The sequence below is a fragment of the Mugil cephalus genome, chromosome 7 (assembly GCF_022458985.1).
Source record: "Mugil cephalus isolate CIBA_MC_2020 chromosome 7, CIBA_Mcephalus_1.1, whole genome shotgun sequence".
Taxonomy (NCBI): domain Eukaryota; kingdom Metazoa; phylum Chordata; class Actinopteri; order Mugiliformes; family Mugilidae; genus Mugil; species Mugil cephalus.
In genome coordinates, this window is record NC_061776.1 from 17,758,532 (window position 1) to 17,774,052 (window position 15,521).

At 43.4% G+C, this 15,521-nt stretch overlaps 3 protein-coding genes and 1 long non-coding RNA gene across 4 annotated transcripts; 2 read left to right on the forward strand and 2 right to left on the reverse strand.

Annotated features, from left to right (window-relative positions):
• Positions 1 to 2,026: 2,026 nt before the first annotated feature.
• LOC125011154 lies at positions 2,027 to 3,114 on the reverse strand. Its single transcript, XR_007113131.1, has 2 exons — positions 2,353 to 3,114; positions 2,027 to 2,109 (listed from the first exon to the last, which is right to left on the reverse strand). It is a non-coding gene; the product is annotated as an uncharacterized LOC125011154 (long non-coding RNA).
• Positions 3,115 to 5,478: 2,364 nt separating this feature from the next.
• LOC125010873 (nuclear apoptosis-inducing factor 1-like) lies at positions 5,479 to 6,453 on the forward strand. Its single transcript, XM_047589766.1, has 2 exons — positions 5,479 to 6,081; positions 6,247 to 6,453. The coding sequence occupies exons 1-2, from the start codon at positions 5,598 to 5,600 to the stop codon at positions 6,432 to 6,434; spliced, it is 672 nt and encodes a 223-aa protein (XP_047445722.1). The 5' UTR covers positions 5,479 to 5,597; the 3' UTR covers positions 6,435 to 6,453.
• Positions 6,454 to 7,595: 1,142 nt separating this feature from the next.
• On the reverse strand, positions 7,596 to 11,246 carry mul1a (mitochondrial E3 ubiquitin protein ligase 1a). Its single transcript, XM_047589561.1, has 6 exons — positions 11,152 to 11,246; positions 10,173 to 10,326; positions 9,783 to 9,870; positions 9,532 to 9,652; positions 8,636 to 8,867; positions 7,596 to 8,518 (listed from the first exon to the last, which is right to left on the reverse strand). Exons 2-6 carry the CDS (start codon positions 10,287 to 10,289, stop codon positions 8,012 to 8,014), a joined length of 1,065 nt encoding a protein of 354 aa, XP_047445517.1. The 5' UTR covers positions 10,290 to 10,326; positions 11,152 to 11,246; the 3' UTR covers positions 7,596 to 8,011.
• Positions 11,247 to 11,726: 480 nt separating this feature from the next.
• Positions 11,727 to 15,440, forward strand: alg3 (ALG3 alpha-1,3- mannosyltransferase). The gene is made up of 9 exons (XM_047589560.1): positions 11,727 to 11,952; positions 12,757 to 12,856; positions 12,938 to 13,085; positions 13,173 to 13,333; positions 13,428 to 13,548; positions 13,638 to 13,843; positions 14,274 to 14,350; positions 14,496 to 14,640; positions 14,745 to 15,440. The coding sequence occupies exons 1-9, from the start codon at positions 11,772 to 11,774 to the stop codon at positions 14,911 to 14,913; spliced, it is 1,308 nt and encodes a 435-aa protein (XP_047445516.1). The 5' UTR covers positions 11,727 to 11,771; the 3' UTR covers positions 14,914 to 15,440.
• The last annotated feature ends 81 nt before the right edge of the window (positions 15,441 to 15,521 follow it).

A 15,521-nucleotide genomic window follows, 5' to 3' on the forward strand; every position in this document is an offset into this window, starting at 1 on the left:
GTTAGGATTAGCCCATCGGTGGTGATGGTGTTTAGTGTAAGGTTTATGTAATGACTGCTGAAGTAATGGAAACAGACAGAGCAGGTGTACTTTTCAGGAAAACTAAAAATGTAGCCGAGAGGCCGTGCAGAAAGATGAGACGCGCGCACACACACACACACACACACACACACACACCATCTGCAGTCAAATGGATGTACTGTGTATATCTGCACTCCTCGTCATGAAGATTAATGCTGTTTGTTTTCCTGCATAAACATCCTCCACTAGACTGTGGGAACACTGGCACAGCTCCTGCCCTTGGATCAGTGCAGAAATAGAAATGCTCACAGCTGTGGTGTGCAGGACGCTGAAGCTGCACAGAGGCCACGCTGTACGCTTCGTCTCCACCGCGAACATACACACTGCACATGGGAGGCTGAGATCAGTGTTTCGTTTTGTATAGAGCCATGTTGGTGAAGAATAGGGGGTATTTTATTAAGTGAAAATATAGAGTTGTATTTGGAGAACTACGTCGTTTCACAAGGTTCCCAACCTGTGAAGTGTGTGACCCTTAAAAATAAACTCTTAACTGACTAGCCGTCTTTTAAAGCCGTTATTTTCACTGTATTCAAACTAATAAACTACTATCCATGGATTAAGTAACCTGCATAATGTGAGAGACATTCATGTTAGCAAACCCACAGAGAACGAGGTGTATAACTCACATCTGCAGAGCATTTTAACACCTGTCCCCTCCTTGTTGTGGTTTTATAGCTCACAATTTGTGCTTCAATCTTACCACCTATTATTATAATTTCCTAGCAGCTACCAGTGAACTTGGTGGAGTATTTAGTAAGTGAAAAGCTAGAGAGGCGTTAATACAGAAAAAAAAAAACAAAGAAAAGCTACATTTGATTTAGTCAAGTGACCAAAAACTCAAGTAACGATCTGTTCAATCTGCAACATTTTGCTAAATTAACATATTTCCAATGTGATCGCTGTGTTTCCAGCTTACTGAACCGACCATGAGAGGCCACACATTCAACTTTTTCTTGGCTAGTTTTAAGTCTGCTCAGGCTTTGACATCACCATCTCTGACGTTTTTGCTTCCGATCCCAAATTGTCTGCATGCAGAATTCAAAATATGACATAAAAAAAGAATAAAAAAAAAAATAAAAAATCAACAGCAAGTCCTAGTCCCTTTTGGCAATACACAGACCTCACTGTTGACAGTTTCCATTTAGATACTCTCAACTGAGGAAATAACTCCCATGAGGACTAGTGACAGCGTGTTCTGTTTATTATCAAGAGAAACACGGACACTGGTTCCGACAGATATTTTACATTTCACGTGTCAGTTTTAAATACTGGGAAAGAAGCAAAAATCTCAGAGCACATTTCGAAACCTGAGAGAAATGTACGTGATTACGTACCTCTAAATAAACGGACCTTTGTCCATCTGTCCACTAAAACCTTGAATTGAACGAACGAGTTTTGTTAAATCGGTGCCTGAACAAAAACATCTATGACCAGTTTGTATTTCCCTTGATAGCATCCCTATGTCCCTGTCCTCAGGGAGGGAGCGCTCAGTTTGTTGATGAGAGGAGAAGCACCGCAGTCACACTACTGTCAGAAAGTAGGTCACCTATCCCACGTTTCGCTGCATGCCCAAAGCAGATGGGTGACAGCGGTAATTGGCATCAGCGGCTGCAGCACGCTGTGATGGCTCTCTCTCCCGAGATACTGCATCTCTACCTTTTTCCTCCTGCTGTCCGTTGGAGTGTGTCTGCTGTGGCACGGCTGGCGAGGGAGAAGGAATAAAACTGCCCTCCGCCCCACCCGCACGTAAGGTCGTGTCGAGATATCAAAGATGCGATTTTCCACAAACCTGGAGCTACGCAGATTTCCATTTTCAGAAAAACAGAAAAATAAATGCAAAACAAAATGTGATGTAAGCTGAGGCTGACGTTTAGGATGATGACGTTCTGTGAAAGGTACACGTGTGCTTCCAAAGTCACCAAAGACACAAGGCTTCACCGTGTGGGTTCATCAGTTCATCTGAATATTTCAATCATTTTTGATCTGAGCCGAAGTAGAGATGCAGCCTCCTGAACCAAGATTTCCATTCTTAAAAAAAAAAGAAAAAAGACAGAAAAAAACAATCACGATCCTTGATTATATTAAAACTCGTAATAAATCACTAATTAAGCCAGTGCTTAAGGTTTCACACACAGCCGAACCGCCGCTCTCCCTCCTCATCATCACAAATCACAGCCTGCACCCGTGAAGCACAGCCAATTAGAGAATAATCATATCATCTAAATTGTTTGTCAGCTATCAGGATGGATTAAACATGATCTCGCAGCTTACATTAATTGCATGTGACTCGGAAAGCCTCCACTCGAATCAGTGTCTCCCCTCACTGTCGCCGGGTGCAGGGTAAGGCAAGATGGACACCTAGTGGCAGAAGTAGAACGGCAGTTACACCGACATGGGTACTAAATAAATGAGGTTCTCTCCTTTTCCCAAATAAAACCATTCGTTATTTTCCCAGATTTCTCTCATTTTCTTAAACACAGTTGCAGCGTCAGTCACAGCATTTCCCTGTCACCAGTGTTCCTCTGACTTTTTCCACATTAAAACCGGACTGGACCAACCAGACGCCACGTCTTCGCCCGTGCCCTCGGAGGTCTGCCGGTGCCACGGTAATAGTCTCTTCCCCCAGAGCCGCAGCTGTTGTTCTGCTGAGCGGGCTCATGAAGAATTTGTCAAAGTGAGCCCTCACGGCCGACGAGGCAGATTTATGGGAACCCGTGTGGTCCACCTGCTCCTCTCTCACCCCGACTCAGGCCCGACGCTGCACTCTTCACCTCACACAGCCTCCCACTGCCTACTACAAACACACACGCCTATTAGCCTTTTCCTTTTTGTGCAACCGCTGGAGAAAAAAATTGAAGGTGTCTTTTCATCCATGTGCTCCTCTTAGTGTTGACTCACTGCTGGTTAGAAATGACAGAAATAGACGCTTGATGACTCACAAAGAGTCTTTTCAGACAGCAGGTGGTTTTATCCATCATTTGTGCCTTTTGGAAAAAAAAACTCAACCACTTTCCTAATGTCTAAGAGGATCAGACACAGGTGGGTAGTACGTTAGGTCGCACACTACACATGAGACAATCTGACACAGAACGAGGGCCGTACTCAACGTGTCACACAAATGCTTTTTCGCGGCTTTCAGATGTGGAAAATTGGAACGTTTTCTTTCAAAATAATCACGGCTGTTTGAAGGTGGAGAAACGATCAATGCGAGCACAGCATTCATGGACACGTCGGGAAATTATCCTCGTTCGCAAAAAGTCTTTGATTAAAGACATTTAGTCAAAATTCAAAGTCAACCATTGCAGCTCACTGATTGCGGGTCTGATTATTTTGAGAAACTATCCTGGTTTTTATCCACGTTGCTCAAAATGTAGGTAAGATGCTAAATCTACATGTTGGAAAGTGCAGATGTCGTAACTGAATAGTGAGTCAGTCAGGACACACATTCAACATTTGTTTAAAAAAGGATTTTAAAAATACAAAAGCTTTCGCAGCCTTCCAGAAACATTGCTTTCTTATTTTTTTCTCTTACATTTGTTCTTTCACTAAGGAGGAGCAGGACGTTAACAAAATCCTTCATGAGATTTTTAATGACGTAACATCCAATGTGAGGATTACGTCTAAAAGTCTAAATTCAGAAAGTTCAACAAGTCAAACAATCTTGTGTTTACATGGAACACAAGTTGTTTTTTTCTTTTTTCTTTTTACATGACAAAGAATCCTGGTTTTATTTTCAGGTTTCTCAAAATCTGGGTAACGTACCAGACTGAAGTTTCTGAAACTACAGTGAAAATGTAAATATGTGCAAGTGTCATATTTGAACAGAGACGATTTAAACACAATACCACAATTTATATTAAGACATTAAATTATAAGACATTAAGTTTTAGTTGCTGAAATTGGAATGTATGTGTAAACCTAGTATGTGCAGACACTCACTGGCCACTTTATTAGGTACACCTGTACAATTGCTTGTCAACACAAATAGCTAATCAGCCAATCACATGGCTGCAATTCAATGCATTTAGTGCATGTAGAGGTGATTGTCAAACTGAGCATCAGAATGAGGAAGAAAGGAGATTTAAGTGACTTTGAACGTGGTATGGTTGTTGGTGCCAGATGGGCTGGTCTGAGTTTTTCAGAAACTAATGATCTACTGGGATTTTCACACACAACCATCTCTAGGGTTTACAGAGAATGGTCCGAAGAAGAGGAAATATCCAGTGATCAGCAGTCATGTGGATGAAAACGCCTTGATGGACTACAGCAGCAGAAGACCACACTCCTGTCAGCTAAGAACAGGAAACTGAGACTACAGTTCACACAGGCTCACCAACACTGGACAATAGAAGATTGAAAAAACATTGCCACGTTTTGACAGGTCTTGATTTCAGCTGTGACAATCAGATGGCAGGGTCAGAATTTGGCATAAACAGCATGAAAGCGTGGATCCATCCTGCCTTGTATCAACGGTTCAGGCTGGTGGTGGTGGTGTGATGGTGTGGGGGATATTTTCTTGACACTCTTTGGGCCCCTTAGTACAAACTGAGCATGGTTTAAATACCACAGCCTACCTGAGTATCGTTGCTGACCATGTCCATCCCTTTATGACCACAGTGTACCATCTTCTGACGGCTACTTCCAGCAGGATAATGCACCATGTCACAAAGCTCATATCATCTCAAACTGGCTTCTGGAACGTGACAATAGACCCAATAGATCACCTTTGGGATGTGGTGGAACGGGAGATTCTCATCATAGATGTGCAGCCGACAAATCTGCAGCAACTGCGTGATGCTATCATGTCAGTATGGACCAAAATCTCTGTGGAATGTTTCCAACACCTTGTTGAAAGTATGACACGAAGAATTAAGGCAGTTCTGAAGGCAAAAGTTAGTCCAACCTTTTACTAGCAAGGTGTACCTAATAAAGTGGCCGGTGAGTCAGACCTCAGAGCACATTAACAAAAGACCAAACTGATACAGCTGTCCAGAAACACTGGACCTCGCCCATGGATACTTTCTTATCTTTCTCTTAATTTATTCTTGCACACAGTCGTGCAAAAGGTGAACGTGCACTATATGCGGCGCATAGGGGCGCTGCACTAGAGGGGGCGCCAAAGCGATGGGGGGACATATAATTTCGTGTAGGCATTTTCTTTATTTAAGAGCTTTTGTGCATGTGTAAATGATATGATCAATATCATTTACATATAATATATATAATTTCGTGTAGGCATTTTCTTTATTTAAGAGCTTTTGTGCATGTGTAAATGATATGATCAATAACAGAGACACGTTACTGATTAGGTAGTTGCGCCCCTGCTTGCACAAAGTAGAAAATTAAGAAAATCCCCGCGGGTTCTTACCCGTGTGGATGAATGGTTTGTTCTATTCATCCATATAAGGGCAGCAGACGGAAGTGCCGTGTGCAAGCCCAACACAAACGCCAAGCGGCTACATTCACATAGTAAGCAACAATAATCTGGGATCAGGGGGAAAACACGGGGAACTAAAATGCTTAAAAGAATCAAAAAGAAGAAAAACTTCTCTCCTGGTGAGATCGAAACTTTACTCCTCAACGTGTCCTTAAGAAAAAAAATCCTGTTTTCAAGTGTGCGCTGTGGAGTCAGCAGTCCAGTCAAGCGCCAAGCGTGGCAGGACATCACCAGGGCTGTAAACGCTGTGGGTACAGAGCAAAGAACTGTGGGAGAAGTTAAGAAGAAATGGTCTGATATGAAAACTGAAGCAAAAAAACGACTTGCAGCTGCGGGCCGTAGTGATACGGGCACGGAGAGGGGGCAGGAAGTAAGAGCAACACACGTGGACGAGCGCATCGGAGCCATAATCGGAGGGGTCTGTCTGTCCGGACTGAGGTCCGACCATCAGGACAATCAGGACAACGAGCTCCCACAACCAGAAAATAAATATCCGACAGTGTTAGGGATCAAAATCGAGGACATCAAAACCGAGCCTCCGCTACCAAGCTCTGAGGACATTGGTAATACAGCTGTTTAATGGGCGGAGAGAATTAAGACCATTACATCGCTTCCTTTGTCTCCATAATAAAAGAGCACATTTGTATTTGAGCATGTGGTCTACATGTATCCACGTTCGTTTTACTACATATCATATGGCTTCTTTTACTTATTTTCTATTTTTCCAGACACAGCCGTCTCCAGTTCTCCGTCCACCTCTCAGATCCAGTCTGGACCATCAGGTGGATCAGACACAGGGTCCCTCCTACAGGTTCAGCAGAAGATCCTGGAGTGTCTTCAACACATGGCAGGCACGTTTTCACAAATTAACAACACACTGAAAGAACTTAATGACACTTTGAAAAACTTAAAATAGAATAAAAATCTTTTTAAACCAGTTGATTTTTTTTCTCTTCCCTTGCCTGATATTAACTCCTTACCCATCGAGGATGAGTAAGGAGTTAATGGTCGATGCACGTTTCATGAATCCAGTGTCACATGAGGCCTTTCGGTCTTTGTCGCCCTCATGGTCAAATGCTGGAATCTTCATTACCTACGAAACAACTGGACTGGTAAAGTTTGCGGCCATTATGCCTGGGGGTATGATATGTGATCATGCAGGATCATCAAAACTAACAGATAACAACTTGGGTAATTGAGTAGAAAATGCAAATTTCTGAAAACTTAAACACACACGTCACAGCTCGGTAAAAGATGTCATCAAGCTAATGTCCAGGTAACTCCACAGGAAAGTATGTAAGCACAATGAAAAGGTGAGGCTGATTATGAATGCTGGTATTTTCCACTGACATAAATTAAGAGGAAAACTATTTATTCTCTCTTTATTCCACTATGTGATTCTCCAGTTCAGCACCTGTAAACTTAAAGCTTAAATTACAGTCACGGTAAAGTTACAGCATTGCTCTGGAATTCTACCTCGTTCAGCCTCCTACGCACCGTCTACTCAGATGTCTTCTCTGTGATGACTTCAGAGAAACTAACTGTTGATCCGCATTTATGAACGTCAACTCGTAATCTGTTCAGTTCCAGTCGGCATTGTGTCCGTAGAGTGTTTCAGTGTGTAATTACAGAACAACACATACACACAGTATAAGCCAAACCTGAGACTGTCCTCATAAAACATGATTTGCTCATTGGTCATCGCTGCCCCGGTTGACCAGATTGTGTATTTCCCAAGCCAAATGTTTCACAGTGAAATCAAAACACCGTCAATGACACCCCCGCTCCATCTGGGTTCATACCATGGTCCCAGCACGAGGCATGCGGTGGTACCAAAGTCAAGGACGGCGCTTCTTTGTGGTAAATGTTTGGGGAACTCTTACGTGTGCGTTAAGCATATATGTCAATCAGCTGTAGCAGTTGTGATTAGTTCAACCTGGTAGCCGCCAACATTGTGTCACCAAAGGTTTTTTTTTTACGCTGTCTGGGCAACTGTTCATCATTCCTTGTTTGGACAGGGACATTTGGTGTGGTTATCTGAGTGGTTAATACGTCCACATAAAATACACGGCACACAGGAGTTTTAAAGTACTTTACTGAAACAGCTTTCCCTGCTTTTCAGTAGTGCATTTATCACACACAGACACTGAAACTTGACCTACAGATGTCTCTTTGTTTCTGGTACTTCACAAACATGTTACCGAAACCATCTGAAACAAAACCGTATCTTTTCATGTGTGTATATATATATATAAATATATATATATATATACGTACAGTACAGGAGCAGCCATGTAAATCACCAGAATAAGGCACATCAACATTTAGGAAATTAAAACATTTGTATTGCTTGAATTTACACCGTGCCTTATTCAATCCCTAATGAACAAATATGCCCAAATATCATCTTTAAGTTAATAAGTGCAGCACTTTAGACCCTCGAGGTTTAAAGCTGATAAAGTGTGTAAAGTCCAGTGAGGTCGCGCGGTTACATCAGACGAGATAGAGCGGCACCACTCTGACGATGTTCTGTCTACAGATGGGGCATCGGTGCTGTGGCAGGGCCTGGTAGCAGGTGTAGCAGCAGCAAACGTGTCCGCAGTCCAACAGGATGCAGTTGCGAGGCTGAGTGAGGCAAATCACGCACGTGCTCCCGGTGTGATTGCCGGCCCCGTCCTGCATGGCGTCCTGCGCGGCAGACGGCCTCGAGGCCTCAGCCATCAGTCTCTCGAAATCCCTGGCTTCCTGTTCGCGCTTCCTGCGGTGCTGTATGTGGCGGTAGTAGCGCAGGCCTGCCCAGGAGAGGACGGCAGCCCCGACCAAAGCAGAAGTGACGGCCAGCACCTTCCAGCCAACGGCCGCGCTCTCCTTCTCCTCTCGGAGGGTGTCGAAGTCCACCAAGCTCAAGAAGTACTGTGAACCGTTGGAGGGCGGTCGGAGACTGAGGGTGTTGTCCGCGTCCAGTATCACCTCGCCTACGCCTGTGAGAGTGGTGCCCACCTGGGAAAGAGGTGTATTTTAATTATTTGTCTTAGTGGTAAGCAAGAAAAATATTTACACTTCGTCAACTGAATTGTATTTGCGTTAAAAATGTTGGTATCTCATCTAACAACTGACCTTGAGCATCTCCTCAATCTTCAGTTGACCTTTGAGCTTCTCCCCACTGATGAACTGTCCCACGAGGTCCATAAAGCCGCTTTTGGCTTGGTCGAACTCCTCATAGGTGACCTCCATGTGCGTCCCCGAGGCCTGCAGGGGGCACAGGACTCGGACTTCGGCCTCATTCGTTCCCACCAACACGAAGGGCACCATGTTCACGCTTTCATGCACGACTCTCTCGTTGTCAGTCCTGTGGAGAGAGGAACGGTTCGGGTCTCTTGAGGGCACACATGCCAATACGGAGAAAACATCAAATATACTTTGAGTTAACCTCACCGCGTCGCATTTGTATTTCACAAACATAAATATTTAACTAGAACTGAAAATATATTACTGGAGTGACGTCAATTGAATGTTTGACTGAGCTGATGGATAGTCTGCTTAACAATCTGGTGTGGTGCAGTCTAAATACGTAGGGCAGAAACAAAAAAAAAGGACAAAAATCCCCTCCGATGACGCAAACTGACAGGTACCGAGCTGAGTCAGTCTCCTCTCGGAAAAAATGCAGTTCAACCGTCATCTGATGCCAACACAGGAAACAATGTTTTTGATTACCAATATCCAAATCACTGGGCGGAGAAAAATTGTTGTTGATGGTAATTATTTATCAAAAATAATAAGAATAGGCGTGTCATTAACAGGGATATCCATCCAACCCATGACATTTTAAGCCTCACTATAGCTTTCCTACATTAGTGACCAACAAACACTCTACATGCTTCTACATCTTCAATTTTAATTGTCCCCTTCTTTGTCCCGTTCAGCCCCCAAACTTTAAGGAGGTTCAATATTAAATCACTTTATTTTTCTTACGAACTCATGAGAGAATCGTGATGTCTTGCTGCGGTTCTCACCATGTGCGTGAAATGCCGTTCCACAGCAGCCTGTGTTCCTTCAGCATGAACTTGCGCAACACGCCAACTATTTCTTTGTTGAATTCACTTGTCAGAGGCTTGTCTACTGGTTTCACAGCACCTACAACAAAACACATATGCGCGCACATGTGGTAACAGATGATGTCCAGATGATGAGAGGACGGGGTGAAAAAAACATGTCATCAGTCGTCTGTTTGTCTGCGTAGGAAAAACATCGACATCCTGATTACCTTCGATGACGACGTATTGTAGACACGCTCCTGGGGTTACTTTCAAAATGTTTTTGAGATCCCCATCTATGGTGAAGTGGGGGGCGTTCTGAAAACACAAACAGACTGTTTGTACCAAACGGCACGGTTTTACATATTACACTACAAGGCCGCAACACTGAGCAGCCCATAAAAGGACAAAAGATATAACAAAAACAGGAAGAGAAAACCAAGGTTGCTGACACCTAAAATTCTGCTTGGGGATTTTTTTAAAGTTTTGGATTTCTCTTGTGAATGTTTCATAATTTGCTCAAAGGGTTCCCAACTAAGTCCATTGGTTTACACAGCCCAAAAAACAGAGGGACAAGAAAATGCAAATTGTGAATTGGACAAAAGTCAGTCTCCACTAACGTCAAGTTTGTCTACTGTCATCTGGTTCCTCCTGTAGAGATAGTAGCAGATGCCTGAGAGGGCCAGGCTGGTCCCAACAACCATTGCCTCTGTTATGTTAATGGAAAATCCATCCATCCCCTCTGGGTCTCCTGTCACGGCCCTAAGAGCAGACCTGCACATACAAACAACAGGTGAAAAGTCAATAAATCAACTGTACAAACCCACAGCTGCGAGCTGTCCGAGTTTACCGTGACGTAGTTGCATGTGTTTACAGTATTGAGGGGTGCACATGGAGCTAATCACGATCCGGCCTCCATCAGTACACCGATTACCTGGTTATAATTTGTTTTGACTCAATGCGGTCCATCAGATTCATTTCAGATCAAGTGGTTAGAGACCCATATTCAAATCAGTTCACCGCATAAATTGTCTGAGAGACCGTCAGAAAGACTGTCACTCACTTCTGTCGAGAGTAAACACAGACAGGAAGTAAAACATGAAACATTGCAAAGCAGCTACAAACAAAGTGATACATGCTTGAGTTTACACATGACGCAAGCGTGGGCATTGGAGGCTTCTGGAAATATGATCAGACTATGAAAGAATTCCTGTCTTACTTGCAAACAGGTGAAACTCGCAAAATAAAGTCAGACCTTCGCTTCTACTGATAACCATACACTCGGGCACAGATAATGGAAACATATATAATAAACGTTTAATCTGTGATCAAATTTAAATAGTGTCCGGAGTTTAATGTGTGCGTTGCAGTCGCACCACTAACCTCATCAGATATTATGTTCAAGGTAGTTTCTCTCATGACAAAGTAAGTTAGCCGTTAGCCTACTGCTAACGTTGCTAAGAGACCGGTGGATGGATACAACCTGGCGTTAATTAACAACACGAGCAGCCGTAATATGTGTGTATATATATATATATTTAAACATTGGAATCAACAGGTATACTGAACAATAGTTGTTTCATCCAAATCTAAATGTACCTTTCAAGTTGACATCTAATCACCGCTGTCGTCCATGTCACGTGACACAACTGACGTCACGTGACCGAGCATGCCCGTTGGGACCTCGCTGGTGGTGTGCGTGATACTTCTAGATTTGTTATCGATCCGATACCAAGTAAATACAGTCCCCCAGTACCGCCGATACTAATATAGAAACGTTTTAGTGAAAGATTTCAGGTCTGAAATCTGAATGAATATCTGAATCTGAATTCATTTTCATGACCTTTAAGTGTTTTTTGTGATTTGCCACTGGATCATTAATCGGTTAAAATTCAGTACAGGATTTGGGTAAATTTATAAACAAACAGAAAATACTTTATTATCACAATCATTATTTTTTTTTGTCCAGAAACACAATTATCACTTAAAAACAAAATTAAATAACAATACAAAATATACACATTAAATAAAGTAATTAAAGTGTACAAAGTCATCGCATCATTTGTAGAAGAGAGAAACTGAAATTTAAGTATCTATCGCATTGCATTGGTATCGAATGATATCGACACCAACGTTGGTATCTATATTATCGATATTTGGATCGATCCGCCCACCACTAGGCCTCGCTGCTCCACGTCGCTGCTGCTCTTGCTGCAGAGATGTCAGGAGGTGTGCGGAGAAAGTCCCCCGCAGCCCCGGCCCCACTGTGGGGAAAACTCCGCTCACTCTGGCAGGACAAACATTTAATCCTGTTCAAGACGGAGCACACGTTACTGGTCGTGACAGTTTTGTGGCTCCTCGAGATCGGCATCAATGTGTGGGTCATACAGAAGGTAGCATGTAAGTAGCTGCGCGGCTAGTTAGCCCGCTATGGTGGTGTATCATTCTCCGGAACGCAGCTGGAGGCTAACTAGGTAGCGTTAGCAAAGCATAAGCGTAACGCCGCCACCTGTCAAAGGGAAGCTGGCTGTCATTGCACGGCCACGTACAGGCAACTGTTCAGTCCCAGTGTTAAATAACTTTCTTTATTTTCCGCCGGTCTTAGAATCAATGTCTGTTTCTTACGGAGGCAACATCATAACTGATAAACTAACACATATATTTCATGGATGAGTATTTTAGGCATTTTTTACATTCAGTTTAAGGTTGCAGCGATTATTATCAATAGTTTTATAAGCAGCTGTCATTTGTTTTAGCTTTTTAGTTTGATTGGTCAATGCATTTGTTTATTCCATGTAAGGACAGAAAGTTTCATAAGTATTTAATTTATGATCACATGAAACTGAGAATGAAACTCAGAAAACTAGCAAGTATTTATGGATGATAAAGTGTATGACATTTTTACAAAATAAGTGACTAAATGTATCATTGGTTAAAAGAGTTATTGGAAATACCGTTTCTCTCATTTGACTAACCCATAAATAAGTTTTTGTGGTACATGTACTGGGCCAAATGTGTTAAGAGTACCTCCACAGACAAAAACAAATGACTGGCTATGCAGGACATTTATTTACATGTCTCATTTGACATCACTGTGAAGTTGGGGTGTGTGTTTGGTATTATTTTAAAATCTATAAACAGTGGTACAAACCATAGAAAAACCGTACTTCATTCATGACCACCAATTGATATCATTTACTGCAGACACCGAGATCGACTGGAAGGCCTACATGGATGAGGTGGAGGGAGTCATCAATGGCACCTACGACTACACCCAGCTTAAAGGCGACACAGGCCCTTTAGTGTGAGTTTCAGAGTCGTTAAAGTCTCGCCATCTGACGATTTTCAGTGCAGGTCTGGATAAATTTCCACCTTGTTGTTGCAGGTACCCGGCTGGATTTGTGTACATCTTCACGGCTTTGTACTACATCACTAGCCATGGGGTGAACATCCGTCTGGGCCAGTACATATTTGCTGTCTTCTACCTCGTAACGCTACTGCTTGTCTTCAGAATTTACTACCGTACTAAAAAGGTCATTTTTACATTATGTGTTTTGCTACAGTTTAAAATCCCACGGCCTCTTTATTTTTAGAATTACATACTTTTAAATGTCTTTCAGGTCCCTCCGTATGTGTTCTTCTTTGTGTGCTGCGCCTCTTATCGGATCCACTCCATCTTTGTGCTACGTCTCTTCAATGACCCAGTGGCCATGATGCTGCTGTTTGCAGCTGTCAATCTCTTCATGGATGGATACTGGACCCTGGGCTGCGGCATTTACAGGCAAGTGTGGACTCTCACTGAACTGCTTCCACTTAGTCAAGAGAAACGTGCGACATGATGAAATTACAACTCAATCTCCCTCTCTTTCTGACAGTTTAGCAGTGTCTGTGAAAATGAACGTGCTTCTCTTTGCCCCTGGGTTGCTCTTCCTCCTCTTGTCTGAGTTCGGCCTGATCAGGACCATCCCCAAGCTTGCACTGTGTGCAGGAATCCAGGTAAATATTCCCTCTGCCGTAAAACCAGACATACGTTTACTGTGATGGAAACATATTTGAACAACACATTTATCTTTCTTTTACGGTAGCTGTTGCTGGGCCTCCCGTTCCTCCTGGAGAATCCCGTCGGTTATGTGAGCCGGGCCTTCGACCTGGGCCGTCAGTTCATGTTCAAGTGGACGGTCAACTGGCGCTTCCTGCCTGAATGGCTCTTCCTGAATCGCTCCTTCCACCTGCTGCTGCTGGCCGCTCACCTGCTCGTGCTGCTGCTGTTTGCTTTCCGCCGTTGGAAGAGGTGAGACTGATTCTATTGCTTGAGTAACTGTAGATTCGCTGGAATAAGTCAAGGTTTACAGTGACGGCGCGGCAGGCTTTGACTCGGCCTGTAGTTGATCTCAGGGAGACTGTTGCGTGGTTTTAAAGTTTTGTTTGCTAACATATGTTACCAAACCACGTGTCACTATGAAATGCAAAGAGAGCTCAACTGCGCCGTCTCTGAAGGATGGGACTTTTATTTCGACTCTAAGGTTTCTGTAAATTTTGCTGAAAGCTTTAAGGCACATGAAACATTGTTAGTGGCTTATCCATTCATCCGTAGAGAACAATTTAATTCATGGTTTCTGTGCAGTAATGCAAGTCTTGTAAATTTTTACTATCTCGGGGCGCTCTTGATCAGTCAGTTTTTCATTAATGAGCCTCTAATGTACCTCTGTTTCTCTCACCAGACCGGGAGAAAACATCCTTGAACTCCTTAAGGAACCAGGAAAGAGGAAAACCCCTCCTCAGAAAAACACTGTGGATCATATCCTTCCGTTCTATTTGTTTATCAGAGAGATATTGTCCTTTAAAAGACACACCGGGGTCCTTGGTAAAATTATTAATTCTACTGTTAGGTGATATAATAAAGTGTCACCGTTTTCTTGCGTCAGGCCTTAACAAACGATCACAGATAGTACTGATCCTGTTCACGTCTAACTTCATCGGCATGTGCTTCAGCCGCTCGCTGCACTACCAGTTCTACGTCTGGTACTTCCACACGCTCCCTTACCTGCTGTGGAGTGGAGGAGTGAAGAAGTTGGCCCACCTGCTCAGGTAAGAGGCGACTAAAAAAAAATAACCAAATTTTTATTCAGATTTTGATTGACCTGCGGCGTAGCACGTCCCTCAGTTTCACGCTCTTTGCCTCTCATGTGCAGGGTTCTGATCCTGGGTCTGATCGAGCTTTCGTGGAACACCTACCCCTCGACTAATGGCAGCTCAGCGGCCCTCCACGTCTGCCACCTCATCATCCTCCTTTGCCTCTGGCTGGCTCCGCCCCTGCATTCAGCCCCAGCACAAACACAAGACAAGGACAAGCAGCACTGATCGGATCCGAACTCGCGCTCGTTTCTAATCAGCTGTAGAACGGCCTCCATCCACCATCTTCCTCCTCCTCCTCCCTCCTCCTCCCTGTGGGGCAGAGGGAGGTCACCGTGATAAGACTGTTAACACGTCAGTAAAAGGAGCCATTGGACGCTTCTCATCTCGGCTCGCTCCTTACAGTGAAGCGGGCCGATGCATACGGGTGGCTGCATGATGAAATGACACACTTGCAGTTGAAGAGATGAGAGGAAACAAAAATAGATTCTCAGGTTTCATTTTCAGATACATAACAGGAAGAACGGAGAACAGTGTTGGTGGGAAGAATTTGTTACATGGGCTGTATTTCTAATGTCAAAACTATTCTGTCCATAATAGTCCTGTCTTAATCGGTCAAAACTCAATACTGTGATTTCATGTTCGGATACTTCAGAGATCTTGTCAACTGAAGGAAGTGGTATACGAAGAACTTCATCATATTCACACACACTATTCGCTCTGGACAATCATGGCCACTTTTTTCTGTCTGTTTTGAGAAGTTACATTCATTAGCACATACTGTACCAGCATTTAATGTGAGAAATTAGGAGATTTTTTTAGGCATGACAACAAAC